Source organism: Psammomys obesus, unplaced genomic scaffold (genome assembly GCF_907164565.1).
Source record: "Psammomys obesus unplaced genomic scaffold, mPsaObe1.curated_primary_1811, whole genome shotgun sequence".
NCBI classification, from domain to species: domain Eukaryota; kingdom Metazoa; phylum Chordata; class Mammalia; order Rodentia; family Muridae; genus Psammomys; species Psammomys obesus.
This window is the reverse complement of record NW_026585691.1, coordinates 10,239,798-10,263,660: the sequence shown is the minus strand read 5'-3', so window position 1 is coordinate 10,263,660 and position 23,863 is coordinate 10,239,798. Positions and strand designations below refer to the sequence as shown.

General features: G+C 41.2%; 1 protein-coding gene across 1 annotated transcript in view; it reads left to right on the top strand.

The window, feature by feature from the left end:
- Nucleotides 1-3,715, top strand: part of Unc13c (unc-13 homolog C) — a 415,893-nt gene extending 412,178 nt beyond the window's left edge. Inside the window, exon 32 of the mRNA XM_055598476.1 lies at nucleotides 1,982-3,715. Within this exon, the coding sequence (XP_055454451.1) occupies nucleotides 1,982-2,267 (286 nt within the window). The 3' untranslated portion in view covers nucleotides 2,268-3,715. The remainder of the gene's footprint in view (nucleotides 1-1,981) is intronic.
- The last annotated feature ends 20,148 nt before the right edge of the window (nucleotides 3,716-23,863 follow it).

Below are 23,863 nucleotides of genomic sequence, written 5' to 3'. Positions count from 1 at the left end.
GTCACAGGGAAGCGAGACCAAGCATGTGATGACACCCTGTACCTTTCCGTTACAATAATAGCCCAGGCAGGAGATAAAATAGCCACTAGCCAGATGGAAAGAAAAATGAACCTTCTGAATGTGATGGGAGAATTTACATCTGACTAGCGGTAGAGTGCAAGACTGTTTGATGATTGAGACCTACTTTACAAACATGTCCAAACAGTAGGACTGTAAGGGAAGGCACAGAAGGACATTACTAAAGTTGAGAAAGGAAAATTTTGTCAGTCCCCTCACGAGAAACAGATCTTCCATGAAGAGAAGGCACCTACCTACTCAAGGCAGACACAACAGGAAACTGAGGTATCAAAACCTCTTACTCTTTCTGATGTCCTTATGGGAGGAATTGTTGTTCAAAATCCACCGGAAGCTGGAACAGGGGAAACTCTAGCACTGCAGTGCCATGACATTGCCCTGTGAAGGCAAGATACTTGACTACAAGAACCTTGATCCAGGTTTGGGGACTGATCCCCAAGGTAGGTGATGATTGACTGAGGTGGTGACAGCAAGAATTTTTGTTTTAATCTATTCATTTGGAGATCCCTTGGCATCTTAAGAAGAGATATCAAATACATAATTGGATAACTTAAGATTAGAATGGAGAAAAATTCTCAAGTTCTGTATCTATATAAATGAGCTGACCGAGAAATGAGCATCGAGAAAATAAAACAGAGTCCATATGACCAAACATACCCTCAAGAGTGCTAAGCTAAGGCAGCTGGGTCTCCATAGGAGGTTCCCAGCCAGACCTATGTAGTAAGCCCCTGTCTCCGGCCATGTGTATCAATAGTCCCGATAACACCACAGTAACTCTGCTAACAAACCAGCTCTTACATCTATAGCCTTCCCCTCAAATCACACAAGAACCTTGATCTAGTTTAAATGTCTTTAACATCTACCTTCTGGGCCAAGATTCAGCTGTAAAATTATGAGGCACCAAACCAATGTTCTTGGGGAAGCCAGTGATTTCAATACACAAGGCTACTCCTGTCTTGTTCTACTCTTCAATTCTTACCCATCAGAATGCCGTCTTCTTGCCTGTTTGTCTTATTTCAGATTGCCTCTAAATAAATAGCCAGTTTAGCCACCAACGTCACCTGTAAACAAACATCTGTATGCAAAAGATGCTTCAGAAAAAAAAAAAAATAATATCACCGCTATTTGAAAGTTGCCGCTGGTGACAAATAGATGAACATTCTTGAGAAAGACAAGACTATCTGAACTGATTAAAACAAGGGCTAGAGAAAGAAATACTCCCTGCTTCCTGCCCCTTACCTCCCTAACATGCCATTCTATACAGCAGCAAGCTATGTCTGGCTTGCTGTATAAGCTAAGTGTTTTCAGAGGGAAGAATGGACACTGTAGCACCAACCTCTCCTGAAACTGATGTACTCTGGACATATGTAGCAATTATACATCTTAAGAATGCTTAAGGTGCTTCACAGTCTGTTCTCCTGAGAAAAGGCTCCTGGAGAGAAAAGCTTCTCTGGGAGGCGGGGGTAAAGATTCTTTGTAGCTGACAAGGAAATAGCACAGAGACTGTCCCAACAGTATCCCTCGCCCAGGTTCTATTATGGTTATCGATACAGAGCCTCTCTTTTCTAATAACTAAATACACCATAATATTTGATTCACCAACCCTATTTGATGTTCTCACTGTCAGTGAAGTAAGCAGGTGCAGGAATCCCAGGATATCTGTACGTGTAGCTCAACACATTTGTAGAGGACGATGTCAAAAAGTCTGACATATCTGCCACAAAGCATCATTGTTATGTCTAGGGGGAAATGGATGTTTGATTTCCAAGCAATACCTGTATAATAATGATCTAATATGTAAATAAACAGAGTTGATCTAGTACTCTGGCCATATAGCAAGCTGTGAGTGAAGTTTAACTGTAGTTGAGTCCAAGTTTGACTCATTTTATATCTTTAATCCATACAGCATGCTGGGTGCTGAAAACCGCCCAGGAGCCTACGAACTTCACCTCTCAGTGAAAGATTACTGCTTCGCCCGGGAAGATAGAATAATTGGGATGACAGTCATTCAGCTGCAGAACATAGCAGAGAAAGGGAGCTACGGGGCGTGGTACCCTCTTCTCAAAAATCTCTCTATGGATGAAACTGGCTTAACCATCCTTAGAATACTCTCTCAGAGGACCAGCGACGATGTCGCTAAAGAGTTCGTGAGGCTCAAGTCTGAAATGAGGTCTATTGAAGAGAGTGCCTGAAACAAATACTTCAAAATGCTGTCTTCGTGAATTCATAAACCCCCGTTGTTTGACCCGTACATGCATGTGAAAATTCACGGGAATGTTTAAACTCACTGCGTTTTGATGTTTGCCAGTAATCAACCACACTGTCTACAAGGTATGTGAAAAAACTTTTATACCAGTCTGGTCTTTGAGAAATAAATGTTCCATGAAGTGCCAAAATTATGATGTAAAGTGAAACTTCAAAACTATCTTTTACAATGTTCTTCTCATTACCACTTTCTCTTCTATGAAGTAAACTACAAAAACATTCTGGAGTTTGTTCATTGGTTGTCTTTGTTAGCTTCATTTAGAGTGACCTATCGGAAACCACCTATGACTCAACTTCTGTTTTGTTTACCCTTACCTTATTGTAGACACCCGGCAGATCCAGTTTTCTACCACACCTAGAAATGCAGCAACTTCTAGAAAGTTTGTAATTTTATAGTTGCAGATATATTGTGATGATTTTTGCATACAAATTACAATAGAAAAGGTGGGAAATATTTTATGCTGACCAGTTCCCAACCTTTCTAAAATATCACTGTGAAGAAATGCTTTCGAAGCAAACTTACACAAAGCAATGCTAAATAGTTTGTTAATGTTTGATATATTGATGAAACTGTGTTCTTTAAAACTGCCAAGCTCCCCCCGCCCATCACATTTGTAATTTAAAAAAAGAAAGAAAGAAAAAATGGTAACCTGATGCATTTGCCATGTAGCATTGTCTCAGCTTTACCCTATTTCATTCTTTGGGAAGTCGTGAAATGCAAGAACTGTTTAACTTTCCTATGATAAGTTACTTCTTGGAGGGAAAACACTAACAATATTTATGACTACCTAACTCTACGACCAGATGTTTCTTTTAAAAATATTCAGTGGTCTATGCTGAATGCAGCACTACTATGTATTGCAGAAAAACAAAAAGTCACATCTTCATATATTCATATACATATATATATATATTTAGGAGGGGAAATGTAAAATCTACTCCAAGTAAATTGCTCATGATTTTGTAATTCACTTTCTTTATATGCCCCCAATGCAACTTGGTTACAAATACTTGCCTTGTCTGGATTTTTTATGATTTGACTTTCCAGAGTCTGTATCTAAATATTTGGCTGCAGAACATCTCTTTGCCACTGTCACCCACAGCCACAGCTGTGAGCAGACCCCCCCACAGGAACAGGAAGCTGTTATGTTGACTGTGTTGGGTAAACATGCCGGTCTAGTATTCGAGGAGCAGAAGCAGATTTGGTGTCATCTCTCTTAACCATTCCGCTGCTGGGTCTGAAAAACACACAGGCCGGTGCGATTGGCTAATTTGTGTTCAAATCTTAGGCGACTGCTTTGTTAATGACTTTTCCAAATGCCCAGTATGATGCAATCGCTGGCATCTGCATTAATAAATGGATGTGTACTGAGCTCACGCAACATTTTTGGATGTTTTTTGCCTGCTTCTTTCATCACCTGATAATGATAAAACACTAGTAATGCAGTGTTAATAGTGATTCCGCGTGCGAGGATATAAACAGCTGCATATTACGATATCATGCGCCGAGAGTAGAGAGAATTAACATAATAATGTAATCGCCCAGTATGGGGTGTGGGACAGTGGTAAACCTATGAAGAAGAAAATTCACCGTTAAGGAAAGCTTCAGCGATTATTGATAGCTACTTTATAAATGAAGAATTCATTTTGGTTCTATCATGATTCAGCTTTGGAGGAGCTCACTAATGTCAGAGCGTGAAACACGGGAAAAAGGGGTAGATCACGCACCTCTACACTGATCACTCCATGGCAATGGTGAGCTAAGGATACTCTTTATATCGACTAGATCACTCTGATAGGTCTTTTTAAGAGTTTTAAATTTTAAATATGTGTACATGTGGATCTGTGGTTTGCTCCCATAGCTGTGGGTGCTTACAAGAAGGGGACAGAGTCCCTGGAGCTGCAGTTACAGGCCACTGTGAGCTGTTTGACCTGGGAACTGAACCTGAGTCCTTTAGAAGAGCAGCAAGGGCTCCTAACCACTGAGCCATCTCTCTTGCCACTCAGTCCATCTTTTAAATACATATGCAGTGTGTTAAATGTTAAGAGTAGTAGTATGAATTAAGTCTAGTTTTTACTAGGTACTAAGTTTGAAGTGGTTGTAAATACTGTTTCTCTATAGACTCTTCCTCCAAAGGCAGTGCTATGTCTTTCATGCTCACTTCTCCATAATTATAGTCACAATCAACTTTGCTGCACTCAACGCAGTGGCTCCAGGACTGTGGGGCAGTTTATCAATGTCACCCCAGATAAAACACACAAAGGCCAAATCCTGTCATTCATGTACAGGTAAACCTCGCACTGCAAGTGCTTAAAAACTGCCAAATATTGAACAGTAAACTATTGAAAACCTTAACATAGCAGTCCTCACTCAAAGGTGTCCAGTTGGATTACTTAAGGTAATCAATAAGATATTCCACGTACAGCTTGCTTGGAGTCACCCCTTCTGGATTACCTTATAGGTTAACTCTAAATAAGCCACATATGAAAGTGATGATCCCAATTTAATGTCTCTCATTTGATCTCATTTTAATGCTTGACAGATGTTTATCTTATCCTTTTATTATTTCAAAGTTATATAAATAAATGACTATACAACTTAGCTTTTTTTTAATAGACTAATTTAGCACCTTCAGTATTTTTGCTCAAATAGTGAAGCATAATCATACTTAGAGGAAAGTTAGGGAACATACATGGGTAGGTCTGACTCTTCCTTCAGCACATGGAACCTTGCTGAGCACACAGGACACCCCCGCCTCCTGTGTGACCTGTGTTGACATTCACTCAACTCACCTTCGAAGCAGGCCCTTTATGCTCGGGCATCTCTGGTCAGTAGTCTGCCTGGCTCAAGCTTCAACTGTTTGGCGGGCTTAAAACCTATGACGTGAGACACAGAAGAAGAGATGGACCCGCTTTTAATACATATTTATCTTAAATGCCCATTTTTTTCAATGTGTGACCAGTTTGAAAGGTCACACTTAGACCCACATTTTATTTGTAGATCATTTTTTCCTCCCATTATATATACAGTGATTTTTAAAATCCAGATATGGTTATTTTATCTCGTCTCTCCATCCTGGGGATTGTGAATAAGGACTCAGCTACTTGAAGCTACTTGATTAACCATTAGTCTATTTGTCTGTTTGATAGGAAGAGAACGTATAGAAACAGAAGGAAATCCTATGATTTGTGACAAGGATAATCTGAATAGGTAAATTGAGAAAAGCCAGGTACACGGAGAAACACTGAGTGTGCTCACTCACATGCACAGTTTGAGAGAGTTGGACCCATATAATAGAGAACAAAATAATGGTTACCATATGGGAGTTCCTAGGAAGCTAGGATGTAAGTTAGGAGGAAGAAAAACCAGGAGCTCTATTGTCTATAATGGTGACTGTAGTTAAGAAAACAGTATTCCGGACTTAAAAATTAAATGAAGAGTGGACTTTCAGTGGGTTTGCCATACCAAAAATAGTTTCTGAGGCTACACATGTATTCAAAACCTTGATTTGGCAATTCTACACCACAGACATAAATCAAAGCTCACACTGTTCGCTATATGTAATTTTTACTTGTCATAAAGAAAATATGATATTGTATCAAACCTACATAACTGAAACATTTCAATTTATAATTTGGAGACAGGATTTCTATAAATTACCTTAATGCCAATAAAAATGTTTTCATATTTTAGAATGTAAACTGAGAAAACTAAAACTAAGACAGATTTGGTCCAATGACAGGGAAAAGAATTTAGTAAAGTCTCACCACCATGCCTGCCCTCAAACATGAGTCGAACAAGAATGACACCAATGAACAGGCCAAGGTAGATGGGGAAAAGCCCATGAGGCCTCAGTCCTACACAAAGAACCATAAGCAACTGGAAAACTGGGAGTGGGAGAGATGGCCTTTCCCAGGGGAGAGGTCCTCCAGTAGCAAACAGTCCTTAAAACACACATACAAGTAGTGTTGTATAGACTAACAGATTATGTTTGGGAATACACATGTATGTATACATACATATATGAATGCTATAACTGTTAGTATTTTGGAACACAACCTGCTCCTGGGTTACCCAGCAACTTATGATGCCATCATGTGTCACCTGCCAGGTGGAAGGCTTGGTTACCTTGCTCCTTAAAGGGCCAACCCTGACACGTGGTCTCTCTCTTACTCTCCTCTTTCTCTCTCTCTCTCTCTCTCTCTCTCTCTCTCTCTCTCTCATTCTTTCTCTCTCTCTCTCTCTTGGGGCGCCCCATTCCCCTTTCTTTCTCTCTCCCCACCACGTCCTGTTCTCCCATTCCCTCCATACCCACTTAATAAACCTCTGACATAGAAGATCGGTTGACCCCAGCCTCATATTTCTTTAATAATAACAAACAATAACACTTTTCAAAAAACAGGTCATCAATTTGAAGGAGAGCAGGGAAGGTATATAGGAAGATTTAGAGGGAGGAAAGGGAGGAAAATAACAAATTATAAAATCTCAAAAAAAGTTTAAATGCTATTTTAGGTGAAGATGAAGTATAATAAATTTAAAGACGTCAGTGTTAAGTAACTTTTTTAAAATATGGCTAACCTTTATCAGGAAATTTTGAGCATGAAGAAAATAGGAGAAATTATTTTTTTAAAGACTTAATTATTTTAAATTATGTGTGTATCTGTGATTTAATTATTGTGAAGTGTGTGTGTGTGTGTGTGTGTGTGTGTGTGTGTGTGTGTGTGTTTGTCTGTCTATGTATATGTACACATGAGTACAAAGGCTTGCCGAGGACAGAGGCGTCATACTCCCTGGAGCTGGCAGTATTGGTAATAGTGAGCTACCCTACATGGGTGTTGGGAACCAAACCTGGGTCCTTCGTGAGTCTAAGAAGAAGCATTTTTAACCACTGGGCCATCTCTCCCACCCACGGGGGAAATTATTAATACTAATAGAGAATCTAAGACACAAAGCATGAAATCATCAGGGACATGAGAATAATTAAAAGTATTTCGTACAAGGACTATTTGTTAACAGATGAGTTAATCAAGGGATTAACTCATGTAGCTATGTACTAGAAAATGCTTGTCAACAAAGCCACAGAGTTTTACTAAATTGAATATGAAAGACAATATTGATAATAATTTAGTCCTCAAGTTTGACGATGACTAATTTCAAGCTTTTCCTCATAACATATACGCTGGAAAAGCATATATGCTGGTCAGTATGTACTCAGTAAGGTGTAACAATTACTTTACATGAAAACCAGCCGTACTTTTAGAGACTATACAGTTGATCTGGGTTGAGCTGTAACTCAGAACAAAAATGTGCCCAAATTCATAATGTGCCCTCTGAGACACTTTTCTTTTTCCAACAAAGATTTGCAATTGTTTTGTCTTTGACCAGATTTTCCTTAGCATTACGAACACAGGGAGTAATTGTGCCAAACAGAGGGCTCATGCGGTATTTGTAAGGGCTGCTTACTGACAAGATTTCAACCACTAATTAAAAGATGCAGATTGGGGCTGGAGAGATGGCTCAGCGGTTAAGAGCACTATCTGCTTGCTCTTCCAGAGGTCCTTAGTTCAGTTCCCAGCAACCACATGGTAGCTCACAACCATCTATAATGAGACCTGCAGCTCATTATACATGCAGCTAGAGCATTCATATATATAAAATTAATTAATTTTTAAAATATGCAAATTAACTGAATGTGTTAAGAAAAACATGACTCAACTATATGTTGTCTCCAAGAAACTCATCTCAATAATGACATTCAAAAGCAGCATCAATAGAAAGACACCAACCTATGAAGCAAATAGAAGCCGGAATGCCTATTCTCATATCTGACAGAACAGATTCCAAAACTAATCAGAAGAAATAAGAGAAGTAGGTCAGGAGACAAGGAAACAATTCATCAAGAAGATGGAATTGTAAATATGGCTGCACCAAACATTGGTGCTTCCAGTTTATAACACAAACAATGAAGGTCATAAAAGGTGAAGTAAGCCCTCATACAAAAAGAGATTTAAATACCTAAGTCCTTGTATCTTACCAGATTATACTGAAAAAAAAAGTCAACTGCAAGAGCAACCACAGAAACTATGCAAATTGTTGAATACTGATCAATACATTTTTAATGATCAGGGAGCAATTTAAAAATAATCAGGGAGGAAATTTGCAATTTTAAATAATCAAAGTAAAATGATAGCTCAGCCCACCCAAATTTTGAGGTATAGCTAAGGCAGCTCTACAAGGACCATTTAATGTTGTCAGGACTTACTTTAAAATACCAAAAACAGGGGGGTGGAGAGACGGCTTGGAGATTAAGAACACTGGCTGTTCTTCCAAAGGTCCTCAGTTCAATTCCCAGCAGCCACATGGTGGCTCACAACCATCTAAAAATGAGATCTGGTGCTGCCTTCTGGTCCATAGGCACCCAAGAAGGCAGAATGCTGTGTCAATAATAAATAAATAAATAAATCTTTTAAAAAAATACCAAAACTATCTCAAATAAATAACTTAATATTGTGTCTTAAGATTCTAGAAATCCAAGAAGACAACAAACCCAAATGCAGTCAACAACAACGATTAGTACAGGTTAGGGCTGAAAATGAGTCTAATGAACAGTTCTTAGAATTAAGAAAACAAGGACTTGATTCTTTAGGGAGAGGAGATGGACAAATTAACAAAAATAAAAATAAGGCACAAATTGATAAAATTAGAAATTAAGAGGGAGCAACGAACACTAGCGAAAGCCAGATTATTAGGGAACACAACTCTTTTTAAGGGTGGATCACATGCCCCAGCAGCAGGTGGCCAAGAAAACCAACTCAACAGCGTCTTTGGAGTTTCTATGGCTCCTAATATCATGTTGGGGCTTTATTTTATTTTATTATTTTATTTTATTTTATTGTTTTACCCTACATGCTTTGCATATATATTATGGCTTCTAGTTTTGTGGGGTTTTTTGGGATTTCTGAATGTGTTTCTGCATATCTGTTTTTTGTGTCTATTCCTGGGCTCATTTCCTTCTGTTTGCTTGTTTTATTCTCTTCCGATTTGCTTGTGTTTGCTTTATCTTATTATATTTCATTTTATTTTCTTATTGTCCCTTCGATGCCTGTTTTCTAATAAGAGACAGAAAGAGTGTGAATCTATATGGAAGGGAGGGTGGGAAGGAACTGGGAGAAGTAGGAGAAGGAGAAACCATAATCAGAATATATTGTATGAAGATAAAATCTATTTTCAGTAAAAGGTAAAGTAAAATAAGAAATGAAAATATATATATACTCCAAAACAAAGATACATGACCTAATCACTTGAAAGTAACACATAAGTTAGGCATGTTAAGACAGTTGCAATGGATGGGATAAGGAATGGAAATGAAGATTTGGGTAAACTGAAATCTCAGTATGGCTGCCTGAAGAGACCAGTATAATGACAATACCAATCAGCATGCCAGCATGAAAGGAGAAATTCCATGTGGTCCTACACCTGAACAAAGAGCTACAGGCTATCCGACGGCTGCTCAGAAGGCATCAGTTGGGACAAGGCTGCCCAATCTCAAATGGTCATCCCTGAACACATATGTATGTGACAGGTAACATCAAATAGAATCTGTAGGCTATCTGTACATGTGTGCCTCTATACATATATGCACATATATTTGTATACATGTGATAATAGAGAGAGCTCATGAATATGGGAGAGGGGAAACAGGAGGAGTTAGATGGAAGAGGGGATAATAGGAATGATGTAGATGAAATGCTTATGTATGAATTTCTCAAAACTTTTTTCAAAAGAAATTTAAAATTTTTAATATTTTAGAAAGTAAACATGTTTAAAAGCAGTGCAAATTACTCCTCATCCCTTCTAGAAAGTTGTATTTGGATCACAAGATAAACCCTAGGCTTGAGAGCCTTAGTAAAAGAAAAACTATCAAACAGAAACCAGTGGCCTTTTAATTTTAAGATCAATGCTCTTAGAAAATGTCTTACTCACAAAAGCTCCATGATCAGCAAATAATCTCCCCCTCAAATATGAGCTAATTCTGAGCACTTTGAATGTAACAGCATTCTTAAATACTGTTTTATTTGGAAAATTTTTCAAACGTCACAGAAGCACATTCCATGGATTCATGGGGTTTCAATCCCATGATCCATCTCTTCTCCTGTAGAGTTCATCTTGGCAATGCTGAAAGAACGTAGGGACAAAATCGGATTTTCACCATTCAGTTCTTACCGTTGCCATGGTGAGCACATTACTTAGCAATGGTATTGGTTTATGTTTCTTTTAAAATTATTTTTAAAACAAATGTTACTAAAAAAACAGAATTTTTTTCATTGTTGTTTAATGAAAAGTGAATTACTGAGCCACAGTAAGAGGAAATATACTGAAATACTTTTTTGCTCAAAATTATTTTACAATCCTTTCATCCATAACACAAAACTAAAGATAACTATTGGTGAAATACATTTTTAACATTTCACTTCCATTAGTAGAAAAGTTAGTAAATTAGGCAGTAAAGAGGCACCCAGGGGCACTTGACCTTCATTCATATTCATAGCTTCAACTACCATCTCTCCCAGGGACCCCAGAACTTTGCACCACTTGGTTCTGTCCATTTCCAGGAGCCCTCGGCATCCATATCCAACTGGTTACCCATATTTCAACCTAGAAGACTAAGGTGTTGACTTAAAAAGCTTGTCTTCCAACCTGAAGGCCTGACGTCTTTCCTTGCAAAGAAATTACCTCTGGTAAAAGAAGCAGACCAAGAGCGTAGTGGTGTTGAAGGACACACTCTCTTCCCAAACCCAATCTGTGGCCAAAATTAATCTATTTAACTGTCCTGGACACCTCTCAAGTCTGCGTAAATTACTAGCTCTCTGCATTTTTGTGCTGCCCTCAAAGTCTTCCTCCTTTCCACTTGAATCCGCACATCCCTCATTCAATTCACTCTACAATCTTGCTAAGTACGACTTTCTAAAACACCATTGCTTAAACACCAGTGTACAGCAGCTTCATGGTGTCTCAGTGACAAAAACAAACCTAACCTCGCCTGAATGGGAACACCTGGTGGAGCCTGACACCTCTCACGTTCATCTTGTTCATCAGCAGTCCCCTCTTTCACTCCTGCGCTGATCATGATTCTTCTTTAAAGGGGAAACTACCTGCTATCTGACCCTAGTCTCCCCTTTAAATATCTGTTATATTGTTTTTGTTATAGTGCTAAATAGCCGTGGCAGCTATACGTGTATGTGAATATTTGATTAATGTTTGCCTGCATGTTCTGTCACCAAATACATGCTAGATGCTTTGGAAACTGGATTAGCTCTGCTCTGCCCATGGTGTGTTTCAATGCAGTTCCCAGAGTTTCCTTGGTTGCCTAGTGGTTACGATTAGATGGTCTCCCCTGAGTACAGAACTTAGCATGGTATATGAGCCAATGCAGATGTTTATGGAGATATATGTGTGTATGTATATGTAAACATATTTACATGTATGTGTTCTATAAACACATGCCTATTTCATTGTATCTACATGCATAATAGATACAATAAGTGAAATAGGAATAGGTCAGATCATGGATATTTTATTTCCTTCACTGTTCTGTGCCTTGCATCTCCTAAAAGTAGGAATAAAAGTAACAGCTTTTAAAGATGCATTATTTTTCCGTTTAGAAAGGCTTGGAACCACTGGACTTTACTGAGATCAGTCAGTCTGTCTTACCTCTCAAAGCTGGTAGGCACTAGCCTGCCCAAAAGCTGGGCTTTCCCAGAAAGACTAACAAGGAAACAGAAGGGGCCTCAGAAACTTACTTTTCCTGGTATGATGAACCCATCCCCATGCAAGACCTCAGCATCTATATCCCATGAATGCACGTCCACCATCACTAAGGAAGTAAAGGGCCTGGAGCAATGGTTAGGGGTTAAGCATGCACACTGCTTCTGCAGAAGAACCAAGTTCAGTTCCCAGTAGCCGCATCTGGTAGCTCACGGCCACCTAGCACTCCAGTGCTGGGAAGATCTGCCATCATTGGCCTCCATAGTCACTTGCATACATTTTAATCAGGTATTTTTTTTAAAAGAAAATAAGCGGGGCAGTGGTAGCTCACAGCTTTAATCCCAGCACTAAGGAGGCAGAGGCAGGTGGATCTCCAAATCTCAGGCCAGCCTGGTCTGCAAAGCAAGTTCCGGGTAGCCAGGACGACACGGAGAAACCCTGTCTCGGAAACAACAACCACAACAAAACAGTTGGGAGTGGTGAGACTAGGACACTTTCTAGACTAAAAAAAGCAATAATGCTTCACTCTACAATGCAGAAATTCACAAGGAGTCAAAGTGACGGGGAAATGCTCAGCCATAAACAAGCCCAGTCACCACCTCCATCTGCAAGCACCGTCATGGAGGAAATGGGCGAAAGAATGTGTGAACCGGAAGGTGGGGAGCAGTGCCATGAAATGCTGTCTTCTGGACACGACGCGGTCATTGTCTTCATAAACTCATGGTAGCTGGAGTTAGCTACACAGAACCTGCACAAGATTGGGTCCACCGACATGATGGAGGGAGGGTTTCATGAGAATTCACCTCGCCCAGAGAGGAGGCAAAGTTCCCAGGAAAGGGGGTGAGACTCACATCAGTGCTGTAGCCACTGAGAAGTTAGCCATACTTCAGTAAATAACCTCCCACCTATACTCATGCAAATAGCTCTACTTAAACTCAGTGAGATGCACACACACACACACACACACACACACACACACATACACACACACACCACACACATATACGCTCACACATATGTATATGCACACACATTTATACACTCCATATACATGCGTGCAGGCACACACACACACCACATTCCACAACAGACTAGGCAGGAGCAGAATGTCTTAAACTCAAACTCTGCCCCCGATAGAAGTAGCAAAAAGCAGATCCTTGCTTATTCCATTAAATTGGAAATAAAAGCCTCATTGTTGATCAAACTATCCCCCCAGAAAACCTACCAGATATAAACATAGATTATCTCTGTATGTGTCAAATGTGTCTCACATGCACACACACACACATCACACGAACACACACACACACAACTCATGAAAGGAGGAAGAGAGACTGGTTAGGAAGAGAGGCTCCCACAGGAGAGGAAGGGAGGATGAGAGAAGGGAATCTGGGCCAAAACCTACTGAAATTCATCATCTATCCATATAAAACTACCAACTAAGAAGCTATTTAAAAGCCTCCACATAGCACACAGCATGTAGAGATTGTCCCAATAGTCATGGTTTAAGCGCTGTCTTACTTAAACCTTTCCCAAGGAATGTGATTATTTTCTCCACAGGTTGTTTGATGTGTCCGTTCAGATATCAGGTTTTCTCTCCAGTGAGGCTTCCTGCTCCTGAGAGTTCATGGCTCCCCTGCCCACACCGAGGTCCTGCCATAAAGGGCATCTACCTTACTCAGTACGTGCTGTGACTGTTAACAAATATTCAGCATAATAGTTTTTGTTTTTAATTAGCACACAACTGTATTTATTTACGGGTTATAGTATAATGCCATTTGCATGTGTATATTCTGCACAATAACTGACCCAGGTGGTTAGCATTATCCTTAAGTGCCGATAACACGGTATTTAATCACCTGTGTTAGGGGAGAAAGGACCCACACAAGAATGCTTACATGGGTTTTTTTACATGGATACAAACAAAGACTTGGGGGATTTTTTTTTAAATAATTTGTTGTACTTATTATTAAACATGGTATGCGTTACTAAAACTGTTCCCAAAATTCCCATTAATTTCATGGCTCCTGGTGGAGAATACTAATTGACTCAAGCAAATCCCTTTCTTTAAGTATTGTGTAGGAGTAAATATTACTTGCTTTAATTGCTATATTTTTGTTTAATTAGATAAATTAAAGCCTCATCATTTGGGGCTGGTGTTCCAAAGCCACTTTTCCTAAGTTATCTGCAGCCTCAGTCTTTGTCAGACAGAATAAATATTATCCTGGGCAGGATCTGGGGGGAACTTGGAGAAAGTGGGGAGGGGTTAGTGTTTTGCTTGGAGACAGCAGCAGTAAGAACCGTTTTAACCATTTTGAGAGGCTCCATACCAGATTCCCTCTGGAAACATGAATACACAGCAAGACTTTTCTTTGTAGCCAGGGAGTCTGTGGAACCTAAGCTTTTGGATTTCCTCCTGTTTGGACAGCAAAGCGCAGAAGAACAAAGAGTAAGACTCACATAGAGACACAAGATCAGACCCTGACTCACTGTCAACCTTCATGGGTTTGGGACTGTGTATTGTTGACAGACAGCAGAGAGCCTAAGATGCTAGAGAGGAAACTTCACAGAGACCCAAACTCAGATCTTGGATCAACATTAACTTCAAAAAATTGTTTCACCTGAATTCTAATTTCCACTTTGTTAAAGAGAATGTAATGACCATATCTCATGAGAGCTAAATAAATAAATAAATAAATGAATATATATATATATATATATATATTAGGAAAGCATGATTTATATTTATATGTAATATATTATTATATAAATGCATGTAATAATATGTAATGCCCTGGTATACAGCAGGCACTCAATAAGTACTGGTGCCCTTCTCCCACTTACAGAAAACGACATTTGGGTGATATTTAAGAAGAGGGTTTTATGGAGTTTAAATGGAGACTTGGACACACTCCCGGCTATAATTTCATCAGGAGATGCTTGAGGTAAAGATATAGAGGAGATGGGCAGGTAGAAAGGGTGAAGCAAGTGACGTTATGTGACTCGTATCCTTCACAACCATGGGGATCGGGATACTGTAGCTGGGGAAGCACGCGACGAATAACGGCTCACAACCCAGCACACTATTTGCTGACAGGCATCTCAAGCCGAGAGTATCACCCAGCATACTCAAGACGGCTTTCCACCTACTGCAATGTTGCTGGCTGCCGCTCAGCCTTGATTAGACCTTTCCCTGGTGTACAGACATGGCAAAAATATAACAAAATTTGAACAGAAGCCTAAGGGTTATTTATAAACTAACTACTGAAGTTAGTCAGTGGACAAATGCAGAGCTATCTCCCTATACTGAAACTGTTAGATTCCTTTTGAGCTGATTTTTTTTTTCAAAGACTGTGTGTGTGATAGATGTGTGGGGGTGCACATTCACACGTGTGCACACTCGTGTGGAGACCCGAGGTTGATGATGTGTTGTGTCTTCTTCAGTCTCTTTCCACCTTAGCTTTTGAGTCAGGGTCTCTCGCTCAACCTGGAGATAAGCCAGTTGACCTGTCAATCCGTGGTCCACGAGCACTTGGGCCATAGGGAAGCACCACTGGGCCTGCTCTTAAGGTTTCTTTTATTTGTAATAGGCTGGATCACCCGAAGCTGCAGTTTCACGTGGTGGTGGGTGCCAAGAACCGAACTCAGGTCCTCTGCAGCAGTGGGAAGTGTTCTTAACCACTGAGCCATCGCATCAGCCCCCAAAGCGGGCTGGATTGTTGTTGTTTGATTGGTTGGTTTGGGTAGGACTAAGGACTAAACCTAGGGCATCTGTGTGCAAGGCAAGCACTCTACCACTGAGCTTCACCCCAGGCCTCGGGCTCAGCTTTTACATGGATGCTAGAGATCCGGTTTGTATGACGGGTACTTTATTGAGCCATCTCTCCCCAACCCCAAACTGATTAAGCTGTCACGACTCATGGTGGTACTCAGTGCCTGCTCGGATTTTTCATATGTAATTGATGTTTAGATTGCACAGAATCCCATTCTGTAGCAGGAACCGGGGGGAGGGGGGCCGTGACAGCACCTTTCTGGCCTCAGAGTGCCCACTGACAACACTGTTTGCCAGAGACACACACGTGTTTGGGTTTCCAGGGGACAGCCAATTTCTGAATCCGTGAGCGTGCCTCTTTGCGGCACCTACTGGTGAGGAATGCAGATCTTCCCACAGTGAGAACTGCTGCCTTTGAAAAAGATGGAGTTCAAAGCCCACAGGCCACTGTCTAAATCCTTCCCCCTTCAAGAGAGTCTGCTAGCTGGTAAATGCAGACAGACCAGATTCTCAGTGTTCTTAAGGAGCCATCTTCCAGCCCACCACACCAGAGGCTCCAAGACCCTTCTCAAGACAGTGTCTGCAAGGGTCATGACACACTCAGTTTTCAACGAAACTGAAAAGCAATTTTTCAATAGCTAAACTACTTTTCAAATGTACTGATGGTGTAAATATTTCCCTGAACTGGTTTCAAAAGAATAGGGCTAAAATCCCCAATATATAAGGAACTCAAGAAATTAGAGACCAGCAAACCAAATAATCCAATTTAAAAATGGGGTACAGAACTAAGCAGAGAATTCTCAACAGAGGAATATAGAATGGCAAAGAAACAAAGAAGTGCTCAACGTCCTTAGTCATCAGGGAAATGCAAAACAAAACAACTCTGAGATTCCATCTTACACCCTTCAGAATGGCTAAGATTAAAAACTCAAGTGACAACACATGCTGGAGAGGAGGTGGAGAACCCTCCTCCATTGCTGGTGTGAGTGCAAACTTGTACAGCCATTTTAGAAAGCAATATGGCGCTTTCTCAGAAAATTGGGAATAGCATTACCTCAAGATCCAGCTATACCACTTTTGGTCACTTACCCAAAAGATGCCCCACCATTCAAAGGACATGTGCTCAACTATGTTCCTAGCAGCTTTATTTGAAATAGCCAGAATGGTGGCTAAATGGAAACAACCCAGATGTCCTTCGATAGAGGAATGGATACAAAAATTGTGGTACATTTACACAATGGAATACTACTCAGATACTAAAAACAAGGAAATCATGAAATTTTCAGGCAAATGGATGGAACTAGAAGAGATCATCCTGAGTGAGGTAACCCAGAAGCAGAAAGACAGGTATACACTCACTCACTTATAAGTGGATATTAGCCATATAATATAGGACAGCCATCTATAGACTTAAAGAAGCTAAACACTAAGGAGGACCTTATGGAGGATGCTTAAATCTCATTCAGAATGGCAAACAGGATACACACCAGAAGCAGTGGAAAAGCAGAAACAGGATAGGTGCCTACTATAGAGGGTCCTCTGAAATGATTCACCCAGCAGGGGACTGAGGCAGAAGCTGAGACCCATGGCCAAACTTTGGGCAGAGCACAGGGAGTCTTATGGAGGAAGAGAGGGGTGGGAATGGAGGGACATGGAGGGGACAGGAGCCCCACAAAGAGACTAACAAAACTAAAAGAGCTGAGCCCAGAGGGTCCTGCAGACACTGATGCACCAAAGGAGGACCATGCATGGGGAGGACCCAGACTCCCTGCTCAGATGTGGCCAATTGGCAGCTCAGTCTCTACATGGATCTCTGAAAGAGGGGAGCAGGGGCTGCCTCTATCACGAACTCAGTGGACTACTCTTTGATCATCATCACCCCTGATGATGCAGCCTTGCCAGGCCACAGAGGAAGAGAATCCAGGCAGTCCTGATGAGATTTAATAAGCTATGGGTGGATAGCAATAGTGGAGAATTCCCCCCTTTCAGTGGACTAGGGGAAAGGGAGGAGGGGAAGGGAGAGGTAGGGTGGGCTACAGTGGGGGGAGTTGAGAGAGGAGGTTTCAATTGGGATATATATAATGAATAAATTGTGAAGAAAAAAATTATTAAAATAAGGTTTCTGAATTGAAAATTTATTCTGACTTCTGGATTGAATCTGAATCCCTTGCTTTCATCTATTTTCTTTAGCTGGCCTACACCTACTCCCTTTAAGCTCAGTGACCGCCTTTTCACAGGAAACCTCAGTATCCCCTCCTCACCCTCTCATCCTCACATACACACATACCCTTTGGTAACCTATGCACCTGGCTACTTTCCTATTTCTCCCATCAAACCTATGCACCCTGAGACTTTGACTGTGAGAACAAACATCAAGCTAAAAACGTGATTCCCATGATAGGCAGCTGCACAGAGGACAAGAAGGGCTGGGAAAGCCCCAGAAGCCCTCATTTTTTTAATCCTCTTCCAGATATCACACCAGCAGTGACTTGACAAAGGTCCCCAAGACTGTTTGACATTCAGTTACAGAAAATCCAACAGGAGTCCTATGATTCAGGAGTTTTATCTCCTTATTGTATGTGTGGCTTTGCAGCCAAGTCCAATCCATTCAACCCCAAGCTGTCAGCATGGTAACACTTCCTCACCAAGTGCACAGCTACCAGATCTTCAGTGGGGTTCTCTCACAGCAGGATGAGGAGGCTGAGAGCTAAGGTCTCCGGCAATTGTGAGCCATGAGGGAGTAAAGAACTGAGATGGGAGAAAAGAAAAAATTCGGCTTCTATGTCTCCTTCATTCTCCAAAACCCCATGCAGGCTCTCCTCTCTGTGATCTCTTCTGTGTGATAATTCCCTGATAACAACTCGTTATCCTGTTGCCTTATCCTCAATCACAACAGCAACCGTCTTCTTGGGTGAATGTCATCCAGGAGAGTAAGGTGTGTGATAGGCTGATTACAAGTTGCAGACATTGTGAACCCCAATTCTTGTTATGAATTGTGATGATAAATTTGAAATTTTTCCTTTTCTTCTGAAGTCACATACCCATTGTACGCAGCTGAAACTATAAAAGCAATATGCTGGTCTCCATAAATATTTTCTGTTTTTGTTGTTGTTTTCCAAATCCACCCTGGGGACCTTCCCACCTCTCTTAAAACTCCTGGCCTAGATTTTCATCGAGGGTGAATTGTCTCCCTTCTAGCCACAAAGCCACCCCCCAGGCATTTCTTCCTTGCTTTAACTGAGATGCTCTCCCTCAAGTGGTGAGATGTCCACACCACTCAAGGCTCACGTGATGCTCAGCTCCTCCCGTCCACTCTCTTCACAGTGCTGTTTCAGCCGGCAACACACACAGCTGGCCTCTCCACTCACATCAACCACATGCATTGATTAGGATCAACTTGGCTCAACCAACTTCAGCCATACTTCAGTAGAATGCACAGATTGGACAGTGGTAACCAGGGGACAGTTAGAACTTTTACAGGAAATGGCAGCAGGACCTATTAGGACCCTTTGGCCTCCATGAAGAACGATGATAAGCTTGCTTCCTATGTACATGAGTGCTGCCCTTAGGTGGCTTCTCCTATCTGGCCTTTTGAGCTGCGACGGCTGTGATTGCTGAGCACATATTCCTCTGATAAAAATATACTTACTTTCTCACATACCTGTTTCTTTTTCGTTTTTACTTAGAAAAAAAAAACGAAAGGCTTTCACATTCTCTCTGCTTTGGTTGGCTTTTCGCCTCTGAGATGGAGCATGGGAAAACAGGTTGGATTCCCTCAGGACTGAATTTCCAATCTCTTTTTATTCTTTTTTTAAATGTCAGTTGGAGTACTTCCCTAATTACCTGGAATGACAGGCAAAGACAGGGAGGCTGTCTCCAGGTAAGATGCCTCATAGGACTCAGTTCTTCTCTCTATTAAACACCATGCTCAGGCGTAAAAGCTGTATCATTTTTTTTTCTATGACACAGCATACCAACCATCTTGACCTCCCACAAGAAGAGTATGCTATATAGATAGATTTACACATAGAGATAGAACAGATCTAACTCTTTCTAAAACAATACCATCTATTTGGTAAACTGAAAGTCTGCCTTTGTCTCATGTCTAAAGCTTTAATGCTTCATTCCTCCTTGGTTTCTGTCTCAGAAATATAGCATCCCAGTACTTTTTCAGAAAAAAAAAAAAAAAAGAATTTTATTCACAACTTCATGAACATAGACAACACTGTCTCACTAAGGTACCCAGAGCACACAGTTAACAGTCCAATTGAGCTTCTCATTAATAACAACAAGAAGTGGAATTTCTGCATCATCAACTAATATATATTTTGCAAGGATTTTCCTACTGCTTCTAGCTAGTGCATCCACAGTAAGCCAGGGCAAAGGAAGCCCAAACAGCCCAGGCAAACCAAAAGGCAGCTTAGAGCTGTACCGGTAAATGATGGGTGTTATTTTAGCTGGAAGAGTCACTCCATCTGTATTAAATTTTCATAACTCTAAGAATGAACTGAAGGGAAACCCTGTCTTGAAAAGAAAAGGATGAAATAGATCTCTCCTCATGCTCAGGAATATTCCTCTATTTCTCCATACAGACAGAGAGCCTGATTTATGGGAATAAGTAGCTTGAGTGTGCTGGCCTGCCATACAATTTTCATATTCTCACCAAGTGACTGAAATATGTTGATGGATGCTTTGGTAAGGAAAATGGCACAGTAGAGATTGTGCTATATAAAACGCCCACTTAATATAAAGCATGTAGTCTCTGTGCCTCTTAACTGGAAGGCTCGTTTTTCTTGTTTTGTGTAATTACTGCTATTTAAATAAAAGCTCACATTGAATCATAGCTGGAATTTTGTGTACCGTGCAGACTCAAGGATCAAGGAGATGACAATGCACACTTGGCTCCGTACCTGCAGCAAATAAGCAGTTAGACACATTGTTGACCCCTAAAGCAAGCCTACACAACAAGTAGGAACTGCCTTCTGATGTAGGTTGATTCACTTATCCCGGTAGTGTCCCATCAACCAGGTAGTGACCAGCACTCATCAACTCACGGTTCAGCCTGCATCCCCACCAGCTGCTGTGTCATTCTTGATGTCCTCTCGAGACTAAAGGCTGTGAGTCAGTCATCCTGATGGCTAACACAGGCATGACCCAGTTTAATGTCAATCTAGGTGGCCAAGGGACTTCAGTAACACCCACACAAACTCAGATAACATGGTACTCAACAAGACCCTGTTCCCTGGAGGAAGGTTGAAATAAGACTCAACAGTTTGCTTTAGGTTATAGTTAGTAAAACTTAATATGGAGCAGATAATGAGCAACCCCTACCCCAGACCCACCTGTGAGCACAGCCTCTGGAGCTGCCCCAGGACCATGGTATGGAACATAACCCATGTTTATCAGATTTCTGTTTCAGCCACTATCACCAATGGCTAGCTGCTGAAGTCTTGCTCCTTACTTCTGTCTCAGCAATAGGCAGCCTCCACGATCGTGAACCTTGGTTCCTGCAAGTTTTCTGCTGAACTTGGCTGCCTGTGGGCCTTGAGCATGACACAGCTTGGCAACATGGGTGGCAACATGGGTATAATGCATGGGTCAGAGGCTGGCCCAGATACAGTTACTCTGCCCAGAGACAAGCAGAATCCTATGGTACCTGCCTACCAGACAAACACTGTAGATGAGGAGCCTACATCAACCTAAAGAAAGGCTGTGGGGACATATCTTTACAGCTGGGTGCTCTTGGGTTCAAAACAATGAAAACGTATACAAGAAAAACTTGTGCTTGCACCGTGGATTCCACCTAAAGATCACCTAAGACATACAGAACAGGAAACAATGACAATATAACAACCATGGGTGCATGGAGCAATGGCATGGGTGACATCCAGCGATAAAATATAACTATATGGTAGAAAACTAATAAGCAACCTGCTTAGAATTAATAGAAAGATGGATAATATCCCCTACCAAATGACAGGAATAAATGTCTCATCTTTAAATGCCAAGACTACGTCACATACCAACAAGGACACAGAGGCTTCTGGAAACTATGACCTCCCCTAACAGTGAAAACAGGTGCCAGAAACTGAGAGATAATAATCGATATGATGGGACTGTCGGATGAAGAATTTAAAACACCTGTTTTAAAGAAACTCAACAAGCTTGAAAAAAAAAATCACTGGGAAATATTTCAGTAGTCCAATAGAAAAGCTTAAAGATAAAGGGGTAATAAATGACAATTCTTGAGCAGAGATAATACACTCAACAAACTTAAAAACAGCAGAGGTATCAGTACCATTATAGATTGGCGGGGGGAGAATTAGTGAGATGAAAGAGGAGTTATTTGAAAACACAGCTACAGAAGAAAGAAAAGGGAAGGTTTTAGGGATAATTCTCGATAGGGACAAGGGGAAAAAAAAACATCATAGGAGCTAGCACAAACGATTAAAAAGGCAAACACTCAGTCAGTTGGGGTGTGGAGGAACTAGAGAATGCCAAGCAGGATAAAGGTACTCACAGAAAAAAACAGAAATGTTCCCAGCCTAAGAGGGCTGCAGACATCCAGGTATCTTTGTCTGCTTTCTGTTGCTGGGACAAACATGATGACCAAAACCAACGCCAGGAGAAAGAGGATCATTTATGTTACATGTTACAGTCCTTCACGGAGGGAGGCTAAGGAACTGAAGGCAGAGAGTGAAGCGGAGACAACGTACAAACGCTGATTCCCAGCCTGCTTCTCATAGTTTGCTCAGCCCAGCTTTTTATAAAGCCCAGGCCCATCTGCCTAAGGATGGCACCACCCATGGTGGGCTGGGCCTTTCAACATCAATTGTCAGTCAAGAAAATGCTCACAGAAAAATCCAATAGAGGCAATTCCTTAACCAGGTTCCCTCTTCTCAGGCTTGTCAAGCTGGCAACTGATGGGAACACCAGGTGCAGGAGGGTCAAAGGTCATTGAGCATATTTACTACTATAAGGTTACTGCCAAAACATCTTAATTCTCGAAGTTAAAAGAGTCTATTACCAGTGTTAGAACAGGAAAGAAACAACACAGAGAAAAGTCACAATTGCATGACAAAGGGCTATTCACCAGAACCTTATGGGCCAGAAGAGAACAGAATGAGATTTTTATACTATTGAAGGGAAAAAAAAAATGTGAAACATGAATATTGTTCCCAGAAAAGCTGTCATTCGTGCATGAAGGAGACAGAAAGGTATTCGCAGATATTCAGTACCCGGCGGAGTGTATCTCCACCAGCCAGCTCTACAAGAAATGTTAAAGGGAGTTCTCCAAACTGAAAGCGCCGAGTGTGTAAGGAGGCATGAGAAAGCACAGAACTCACCGCTCAGGCTCAGTGTGCAAATTCCAAAGGCCTGTCTCTGAAACACGGTGCACAAACCGTTCCTATCAGTAGGATGACTGAAGAACAAAACAGCTGAAAACAATAGCCACATGAACGTGTTAAGAAATGGACAACATGAAGAAGGATAACTCGGTGGTTAAGAGCACCTGCTGCTCCTGCAGAGGCCCTCGTCCAGGTCTCAGCATGCAAGTCAAGTGGCTCACGAGCACCTGTCACTTCAGCTCCAGGTGATGTGACACCTGCCTCTGGCCTCTGCTGGCGCCGCAGTCATGTGCACATACACCTTGTGTCCACAAAACCCCCCGGAGACACATAATTAAACATAAAATAAGGGGCAACATAGAAGGATAGAAGATGGAAGGGCTCAGTGTACATAAGGCTTGGATTCGTTCACCTACACCAAAAAAGGAAAAATTGGGGGGACTGGGGATATGGCTCAGCAGTTAAGATCGTGTACGGCTCTTGCAGAGGACTCAGGTTCAGTTCCAGGTAGCTGTATTAAGTAGCTCACAACTGACTGTAACTCTAGCTCCAGGGGATCTGGCCCCCTCCTTCTGAAGGGCACCTACACTCAAATGGAAACACACACACAGACACAGACACACAATAGAAAAACAA